The sequence below is a fragment of the Podarcis melisellensis genome, assembly GCF_964234715.1.
Source record: "Podarcis melisellensis genome assembly, chromosome: 3".
In the NCBI taxonomy this organism is placed as follows: Eukaryota; Metazoa; Chordata; class Lepidosauria; order Squamata; family Lacertidae; genus Podarcis; species Podarcis melisellensis.
This window is the reverse complement of record NC_138530.1, coordinates 5,049,838-5,059,797: the sequence shown is the minus strand read 5'-3', so window position 1 is coordinate 5,059,797 and position 9,960 is coordinate 5,049,838. Positions and strand designations below refer to the sequence as shown.

General features: G+C 49.1%; 1 protein-coding gene across 6 annotated transcripts in view; it reads right to left on the bottom strand.

The window, feature by feature from the left end:
• Positions 1 to 1,792: 1,792 nt before the first annotated feature.
• LOC309365819 (uncharacterized protein C8orf74 homolog) overlaps positions 1,793 to 9,960 on the bottom strand; it is a 71,789-nt gene continuing 63,621 nt past the window's right edge. For all 6 annotated transcript variants that reach the window (XM_081904320.1, XM_081904324.1, XM_081904321.1 and 3 more), the window contains 2 exons: positions 7,041 to 7,441; positions 1,793 to 2,760 (listed from right to left, as the gene is read on the bottom strand). In XM_081904320.1, coding sequence (XP_081760446.1) covers positions 2,395 to 2,760; positions 7,041 to 7,441 — 767 coding nt within the window. In that variant the 3' untranslated portion in view covers positions 1,793 to 2,394. The remainder of the gene's footprint in view (positions 2,761 to 7,040; positions 7,442 to 9,960) is intronic.

Below are 9,960 nucleotides of genomic sequence, written 5' to 3'. Positions count from 1 at the left end.
GGACCCTGTCACGGTCATCATGACCCTCCCTATGAGCTCTGGGGAGAGTGGGGGTGTTATTTCCTAACCTTGGATCCTAGAACAGTAGGCAAGTAGGATCCTAGAATGCAACACCTGATTGGCTTGCAGGAAAAGACCAATCAGGCTCCAAGAGGAAGTGAATCAGCCTATTAGGCTGGTAGGATCGTAGAATGCGACAACGGATTGAATTGGCCTGCAGGAAAAGACCAATCAGGCTCCAGGAGGGAAGCAGAATCAGCCAATCAGACGGGACTCATTGTGTAAATAATGTATAGAAAAGCCTGAGGTTTGGGGGGGTAATTCAGTCACTGTTTTACAAGCTGCAATAAAGAGCATGAAATCAGGACTCCGAGTATATTTCAAGGACATTAGTCGCCTCAGGAAGGAAATTGCCCGATCTGCTTGGATTCAGGGCACCAGCCCCAAACAGTCTCTGATCTTCCCCTGAAACCCCATGGAAGGCGAGAGCAAGACTCCCAAGAGGATGGCTCAGAAGTCGAAAGCAATGGATGGGGTGTTTGGGAAGGGTGGGTCCCCGAGGCTGACTTACCTTCCTGTTTTATTTGTTTACGAAAGGGAAGAGCAAGAGGTTCCTAAAGAGGAAGACCTGAGCGGAATGAGAGGTTAAATGCCACTGGATTTGCTTAAAATATCTGGATTTGTTTTACGTGCTTTTAAATTGTGTTCTCTCTCTCTCTCTCTCTCTCTCTCTCTCTCTCTCTCTCTCTCTCTCTCTCTCTCTCTCTCTCTCTGTGTGTGTGTGTGTGTGTGTCATTTACTCCCTACTGCAACATAGTGTGCCAACTCACTTACTTAGATTTCCAAACATTCTCCCTGAATGCTGAAGACTGGGTTATAACAATGCATTGAAATAACCAGACTGATTCAGTTTACATTGATTACACCCCCTCCAACATTCCTCCGATGAAAATAGGGACGTCCTATTCCATACCCTCCAACATTTCTCCGATGAAAATAGGGACGTTCCATTCAATACTGTCCAACATTTCTCCGATGAAAATTGGGACGTCCTTTTTCATACCCTCCAACATTTCTCCGATGAAAATAGGGACATCCTATCCCATACCCTCCAACATTTCTCCAATGAAAATAGGGACGTCCTTTTCCAACATTTCTCCAATGAAAATAGGAACGTCTCATTCCATACCCTCCAACATTTCTCCAATGAAAATAGGAACGTCTCATTCCATACCCTCCAACATTTCTCCAATGAAAATAGGGACGTCCCATTCCATACCCTCCAACATTTCTCCAATGAAAATAGGAACGTCCCATTCCATACCCTCCAACATTTCTCCAATGAAAATAGGAACGTCCCATTCCATACCCTCCAACATTTCTCCAATGAAAATAGGGACATCCCATTCCATAGCCTCCAACATTTCTCTGATGAAATCAGGGACACCCAAAGGAAAAGGGGGGCATTCTGGGATTAAATCAGAAATCGGCATGGCTTCTGTAATAGGGACACTTGGAGGGTCTGTGGTCAGTATGTCTGCAATTGGGATTCTGTGCCCATTATCGCCCACAGATGTGATCTATCCCTTTGAATGGGATGTGTCACATTTTGACAAATTCCCAGCCATGCTCTGTGCGCAGCCAGAAGTTGGATTGAGACCGAAAGCTGCGAACTAGCAAATAGGGCTACACCGGCTTAAGCAGATTGTTTTCAGGATTGCCTGCCAGGGGGAACTCAGAGGGCTATTTAAAACAATGCCCCCCCCCAAAAAAAACCACATGCCAGCTTGAGTTGAAAGAAATATTAAATGTTTTAGTTTATTTGGAACAGTAAAGACAGAGGGAGCTCATGATGAACCCTTTGGAGCATCCAAAACAGTCTCTTCATCCTTCCATAGGCCTGGCGGGGAGAAATTTTGCTGAGAAAGATGGAACGAAAACCTCTGATGTTTTGGTGAATGTTGGCATATCTACATTTAAGTGCACACATCTGTTTGGGTTTCTTTGTAAATCTCTACCCCTCTGAACAAAGAGACTTAGGCTGTGTTCTCAGTGAGGGAGTTAACCCGTGGTCTGGATGAGACAGCTGAAGGCTGCAAGTTGGAGGGGTTCGCGTGGAAGAGGGAGAGAAAATTATCTCCATGGAAAACCAGCGTGTCAGAGAGGAAGGCAAGGCTACAACACCTCCTCCCTGACGCACAAGTTTTCTATGGGATGTATCTGAAGGAAAGTGAGGTCCCACCTGCAGTCTGAAGTGGGGAAGCCCCAGGCACAGATTTACTGTGGCACTGAGACTCCTCCTCAAGGCCAGAGGACGAAGAAGACATGGAAAAGAGAACACAGGCATGGGATTGAGAATGTCAGGGCATGCCTGGGACAACCTGAAGGCTGCCCTCACTTCTTTTTCTTCTTTGACTTCTCGTCTTTTGCAGCCTTCTGTGCCGCCTTCTGCGCCTTCTTCTCCGCCTTCCTCTCCTTCTCCCTCTCCTTCTCCCTCTCTTTCTCCTTCTCCCTCTCCTCCTTCTCCTTCTCCTTAATCTGAGCCTCCAATATTAACTCCTTCAGCTTCTTCTGCTTGCTGGTCTTCCTCCCATCAGGGCTGTAGGGTGGTGGGTAAGGGGCAGGCGGGTTGAGGAGCAAGGCCTTCTTCTGGAGCCGGAGCTGAAGGATTTCAAAGGTGGCCTGGATCTCATTCTGGATGATATCGTGCAGACTCTGGACCTGGGCCTTAATCGCTTCTCGGACAAGAGACATCAGAGTCTGGAAAACAAACACAGGGACATTGTGGCTTCTGACGTTTCCGCTAGACTTAGAATGAACCTGGGCTTGCTGCCTGGGCTTCCAAAATGGTTACCTAGCACAGCAAGGTCGTTTGAGGTTGTTGAGTATGTCAAACTCAACCTCAAATCGTTATTGGCATATACAGTAGTACCTCGGGTTACAGACGCTTCAGGTTACAGACTCCGCTAACCCAGAAATAGTACCTCGGGTTAAGAACTTTGCTTCAGGATGAGAACAGAAATCGTGTGGCAGCGGTATGGTGGCAGCAGGAGGCCCCATTAGCTAAAGTGGTACCTCAGGTTAAGAACAGTTTCAGGTTAAGAATGGATCTCCAGAACGAATTAAGTTCTTAATCCAAGGTACCACTGTAGAGTACAGTGGTACCTCGGGTTACATACGCTTCATGTTACATACACTTCAGGTTACAGACTCCGCTAACCCAGAAATAGTGCTTCAGGTTAAGAACTTTGCTTCAGGATGAGAACAGAAATCACGCCCCGGCGGTGGCAGCGGGAGGCCCCATTAGCTAAAGTCGTGCTTCAGGTTAAGAACAATTTCAGGTTAAGAATGGACCTCAGAACAAATTAAGTTCTTAACCCAAGGTACCACTGTAGACAAAATTCTGAAAGCTTCAATACAATAAAATCACCCAGCAAAATCGGCACCTAACAATTAAAATGCTGTGGTACAGCATTCGCAAATCCTCATTGCATGCCACAGAAACTTGGCTACCATCTCCATCTTAACGTGTTCTCTGAGATGTGGAAAAAGGAAAAGCAGGACATTTCCAGATCAAATCGGAAATTAGGACGGCTTCTGTGATTCCATGACTTTCCCTGGAAAATCGGGACACTTGGAGGGTATGCACCCCCCTTTTGTTGTTAAAATTAGATTCCCATGCCTGCTTGTCAAACAGGTGCATCGTAAACAAACATGGCCGCCGCCGGCCGCCATGTTTACCCCCGATATTTGCAAGGCCTGCCGCTTCTCAGTGACTAGCTCTGCAAAGGTTTTGACCTTGCGCATTCCGAGAAGCCAGGGTGGAGCTTGGGAACTGGCAAGCAGGCCGGGGAGGGGCCGGGGAGAGAGTGTGGGGGCCAATGTGGGTCAGGGAGGCAACGTTTGTGATACTTGTCAGCAGAAGCCGTCAGGCAGCTGTGAGGACTGGCCTCTTGCCAAGCTCCCAGGAGCTGATCGAGGTTGGAGGAGAGCCATCGGATCTCGAGGACGTCCACGGCAGCGGGACCCAATCCCAGGAACCAGGAAGGATGGGTGCTGGGGTTTTTTCCCCATTTGCACACAGGGTGGTACGCTGAACAACCCACTGAGCGCTCCAGGATAGACGTCTCGGCTCGAGTTCAAAAGGTGACGTTCTCTGAACTCACCAGTGGCCGTTGCTGGCAGCGCATTGAGGCGCACACGTGTAAGCATTAATTGCCAATTAATTCCACTCCGTAGATGGGCTGGCAGTAATAGTAAAAACACATCGGAGTTTCATTCGGTTTCCTCAAACAGTGCGCTCCCAGGCAGGGAAGCAAGTCTCGGCAAGGAGGAGATTTTCCATCTTGAGGGCGATAAGACGCGTCGCAGCTTGATTATGCAGATCAGGGCTGGGGAGAAAGTTTTGGACGAGGCAACCACACATGGAACTCTGAGGTGCTGTCAACAGGCTGCCGGAACTGGGAGACCCAAAGGCCGTAGTTTTGCAATGACTGGAACCTGTGGTGCAAACTGGGATCGACGCACTAGATCCCTAACTGAAAAGTACCACACCCTGGGGGCTGGTGGGATTACCTAGGGGTTGCAACGAGGCAAGGGGAAGACAGGGCGATGCTGGAGGTTTGAATCAGGGTGTCAACAGCCACTAATCACTACTGCTAGAGGCAGTGAGCTCCTGAACCCCAGTTGCCAGGAACTGAAGTGTCAAGTTCCAGATGTTACTATTAGCATAAAGGGGTGGCGCTGTGGGTTAAACCACAGAGCCTAGGACTTGCTGATCAGAAGGTCGGCGGTTCAAATCCCCGCCATGGGTGAGCTCCCGTTGCTCGGTCCCTGCTCCTGCCAACCTAGCAGTTTGAAAGGACATCAAAGTGCAAGTAGATAAATAGGTACCGCTCCTGCGGGAAGGTAAATGGCATTTCCGTGCACTGCTCTGGTTCCCCAGAAGCGGCTTAGTCATGCTGGCCACATGACCCGGAAGCTGTACGCTGGCTCCCTCGGCCAATAAAGCGAGATTAATGCCGCAAACCCAGAGTCGTTCACGACTGGACCTAATGGTCAGGGGTCCCTTTACCTTTACCTTCAAAGGTACCCCTGACCATTAGGTCTAGTCGCAAACGACTCTGGGGTTCCGGCTCTCATCTCACTCTATAGGCTGAGGGAGCTGGCGTTTGTCCGCAGACAGCTTCTGGGTCATGTGGCCAGCATGACTAAACCGCTTCTGGTGAACCAGAGCAGTGCACGGAAATGCTGTTTACCTTCCCTCCAGAGCGATACCTATTTATCTACTTGCACTTTGACGTGCTTTTGAACTGCTAGGTTGGCAGGAGCAGGGTTCTGAGCAATGGGAACTCACCCCATCACGGGGATTCGAACCGCCGACCTTCTGATCGGCAAGCCCTAGGCTCTGTGGTTTAGACCACAGTGCCACCCGCGTCCCTTTACTGTTAGCATAGAAAGACCTTAACAGCTGGGGGCGACTTTGTGCACAAGATCGCCTTATCCCGACAGGTGCCCACTCAACCACTTCGATCCATGGAATTGACACTACTAAAGGTGCCACACAATACCCCGGCCCTCATTTGCTGGCTCTCGGTCATTTGGTGCACTTTGGAACTCCCTGCCTATTGATCTCAAGCAGGCACCTTCACCATATTCCTTTTGGCGTCTGCTGAAGGCGTTCCTGTTTAGACAAGCCTATCCAGATGGCTTAGAAAGACGGTGTGAATTTTGACCTGCTTTCATAGTTTTGTATTAAACTATTGGAGGATAGATGGCGGCTAACAGATTGAGGTTGAATCCTGACAAGACAGAAGTACTGCTTTGTGGGGATGGGGGAGCAGATGGGGATGACTCCTGAATAGGGTAACTGTGCCCCTGAAGGACCAGGTGCGCAACCTGGGAGTCGTTTTGGACTCACAGCTGTCCATGGAGGCGCAGGTCAATTCTGTGTCCAGGGCGGCTGTCTACCAGCTCCGTCTGGTATGCAGGCTGAGACCCTCCCTGCCTGCAGACTGTCTCGCCAGAGTGGTGCATGCTCTGGTTATCTCCCGCTGGGACTACTGCAATGTGCTCTACGTGGGCTACCTTTGAAGGTGAGCCGGAAACTGCAACTAATCCAGTATGCAGGAGCTAGACAGGTGACTGGGAATGGCCACCGAAATCAATAGAACATAGTTCCTGAAAGACCTACAGTGGCTCCCAGTACATTTCCGAGCAGAATTCAACGTGTTGGTGCTGACCTTTAAAGCCCTGAATGGCCTCAGCCCAGTGTATCTGAAGGGGCGTCTCCAACCCCATCGTTCATCCCAGACACTGAGGTCCAGCTCCAAGGACCTTTTGGCGGTTCCCTCCCTGCAAGAAGCGAAGTTATAGGGAACCAGGCAGAGGGCCTTCTCGGTGGTGGCGCCCACCCTGTGGAGCGCCTCCCGTCAGATGTCAAGGAAATAAACAACTATCTGACTTTTAGAAGACATCTGAAGGCAGCCCTGTGTAGGGAAGCTTTTAATGTTTTATGTTTCATCGGGTTTTTAATCATCCGTGGGGAGCCGCCCAGAGTGACTGGGGAAACCCAGCCAGATGGGCGGGGTATAAATAAATTGTTGTTGTTGCTGTTGCTGCTGCTGCGATTTATTATTATTATTGCTGCTATAGATTTATCTTTTTTGCAAACTGTTTTGAGGTGCCCTTGTTGTTTACACAATGCATGAATTTTATGGAGCAAGTAGTAATACAGTGGTACCTCGGGTTAAGTACTTAATTCGTTCCGGAGGTCCGTTCTTAACCTGAAACTGTTCTTAACCTGAAGCACCACTTTAGCTAATGGGGCCTTCCGCTGCAGCCGCGCCGCCGAAGCACGATTTCTGTTCTCATTCTGAAGCAAAGTTCTTAACCTGAAGACTATTTCTGGGTTAGCGGAGTGTGTAACCTGAAGCATATGTAACCCGAGGTACCACTTTAAAAGAAATCAGTGCAGCTGGCTGCTGCGAGAAGAGGCTGCTACGATGGAGTCGGGAGTTAGGCTTTTGCCCCAAGCTCACCTCTTTCTCCAGGGTCGCCGTTTGCGTCCGGACGCTCCTGTAGACCTCCTCCAGCATGCTCTCCCTCTCTTTGCACAAAGTGGCCCTGATCCGCTCCATTTCGGCCTGCTTTTCCTCCTCCGCTGCAGAGACTGCTGCCAGCTGCTGCTGGTACTTCCAAGCCCTGATTTCCGTCCCCCTCCTCAGAGGCAGGGGCTTGGGGGGAGCGTAGACCTCTAGGCTGGCAAAGGTCTGGCAGCGGTCCCTCTCCTGCGCCAGGACAAACTGGTGCAGCCCGTAATGTTTGATGAAGGTGTTGTGGAAGTAATCACAGACGGCACGCAGGTGGAAGTCCGGAAGAGTCACCCGGAAGGCAGCGAGCTTCTCCTGCAGGAGTTTGATGGCTTGTGAGACAGGCAGACCTGGCGTAGAAGGGAAGAAATTCTGTTTTTTGCATTTATACCCCACCTTTTTTTCTCCCCTAAGGGGCTCAAGGCAGCATACAAGGTTTCTCCCCACCCCCCATTCAATTCCCCCCCTCTAATTTTTATTAAATGTTCTTTTTACATTTTAGAATATTCATTTAAACAACTGTTATGTACTGAGTTGAATAGGATCCAAAAGGCAGCAGTCTGATTGGTCCTAGGATTCAGAATCCAGCAGTCTGATTGGTCCACAGGAGCCACCCAATCCAGCTCCAGGTGGAAGAAAATCCACAACCTGATTGGCCTACAGGTGAATCCCGGAATTAGCCAATCACGTGAGGCCCATTGTGTAAATAATGTATATAAAGCAGACATTCTGGGGGAACTTCCATTCCTCCTCACTACTATGAGCTGAATAAAGAGGATGAAATCCACACTTGACTTCGAGTATATTTCAACAACCTTAAAATGTTGATGACTTCCCTTCGTCTCTTTCCGTGGTTCATTTTGTGTAACATAAATCTAAAAGCCTTTTAAAACAGTCATATACTACACGTACATTACAGGGAACTGTTTTAAACTCTCTTCACATATAGAGTTGTTTTTAATCACTTTTTACGTGTTTTCCCCCCTGTGTCGTCGCCTTGAGATATTTCACAGGACGGGATCCTTGAATGAAATAAAATAAACTGACAGTATCCAGATTACGGATTGAATAAATAACATTGTGGTTTTTAATTCCTTTGTGGGGAGCTTAGAGCAGCTTACCTGTGCCTCTCAGGCTGGTTTCTCGGGCTGCAAAGATGATGATTTGATGTTTTGATTATATCATTGTATTTTTTTAAAAAAATCACTGCGTATATCTGCTTTAAGGGTTCCGAGGTGACAGCCCCAAGCAGCTCACTATCGGAACTGGGTGCCAGAGAGGCGTCCACAGGAAAAAGTGTGTGGGAAAAGGGGCAGGAGGAAAGGGGGGGGAGGACGCGATGACACCCTTTTAGGGGGATAAGACAATGCGTTATATGTAGGGCTGCCTCTGGAGACACCCTGTATGATGACCTTTGCCGGGAGAAATATGCTGGAGGAGACTCTTGAGAGTCCCATGGACTGCAAGAAGATCAAACCTCTCCATTCTGAAGGAAATCAGCCCTGAGTGCTCACTGGAAGGACAGATCCTGAAACTGAGGCTCCAATACTTTGGCCACCTCATGAGAAGAGAAGACTCCCTGGGAAAGACCCTGATGTTGGGAAAGATGGAGGGCACAAGGAGAAGGGGACGACAGAGGACGAGATGGTGGGACAGTGTTCTCGAAGCGACCAGCATGAGTTTGACCAAACTGCGGGAGGAAGACAGGAGTGCCTGGCATGCTCTGGTCCAGGGGGTCACAAAGAGTCGGACACGACTAAATGACTAACCAACAAGTGTCCCTTGAAATCCTTCTCAGTCACCCAGCGGCTGTCAATACCATTGAACATGTTATTTCCCCAGAGCGGCTTCCCTGAATTAGGGGTGAGTGGTCCCAATCCTACATGGATGGCCGTCTCCAAAGGGTGGTGCTTGGGGAGTGTTCTTCTATCCAATGGAGTCTCCGGTGTGGGGTTCCACAGGGTTCAATTTTAACCCCCCCCCTCCTGCTGTTCGACATCCGCATGAAACTGCTGAGTGGGGCCACCTGGAGTCTCGGAGCGTGTTGCCAGCAACACCTTGATGATCCTCAGCTTCTGCTTCACCTTGACACCTGCAGGTGTGGCAGTGGGTGTGCTAGACTGAAGTCTGGCCTCAGCAACGGACTGGACGAGAGCCAACAAACATTGATGCTCAATCTGGGCAAGATAGAAGCACTATTAGTGGGTGGCTCCCTAGACAGGAGGGGCAGGGTGTGGCCTGCTCCAGATGGGGTTACACTCTCTCTGAAGGAGCAGGGACATAGCTTGTGGGTATTTCTGGATCCACAAAAAAGCTCAGGTGACTTTGGTAGGGCAAAGAGCCTTCCATCAGCTTCGGCTGGTGGCCCAGCTACACTCCAATCTGGACAGGCATAGCCCAGTTTCTGGTGTCTATGTTCTGGCAGTCTTTGCATTAGTTTTCATGGAATCTTCTTCTTCTTCTTCTTCTTCTTCTTCTTCTTCTTCTTCTTCTTCTTCTTCTTCTTCTTCTTCTTCTTCTTCTTCTTCTGCAATCCCTCAGAGCTGAGTAAGATTGTCTTCCATAAACACGGTTTTAACACTGGGCCCATAAGTGACTGTGGAGGCCAATTCTGGATCCACACGTCCTTCCACAGTGGGGACATAGGTTTCTGGGTGGGAGTTAAAACAAAAAAAAATCCTTCCAGATGTGTATCTGAAAAAAATCCTTCAGATATGTATCTGAAGAAGTGTGCATGCACACGAAAGCTCATACCAAGAACTGACTTAGTTGGTCTTTAAGGTGCTACTGGAAGGAATTTTTTTTGTTTTGACTATGGCAGACCAACACGGCTACCTATCTGTAACTGGGTGGGAGTTGATCATGGTGA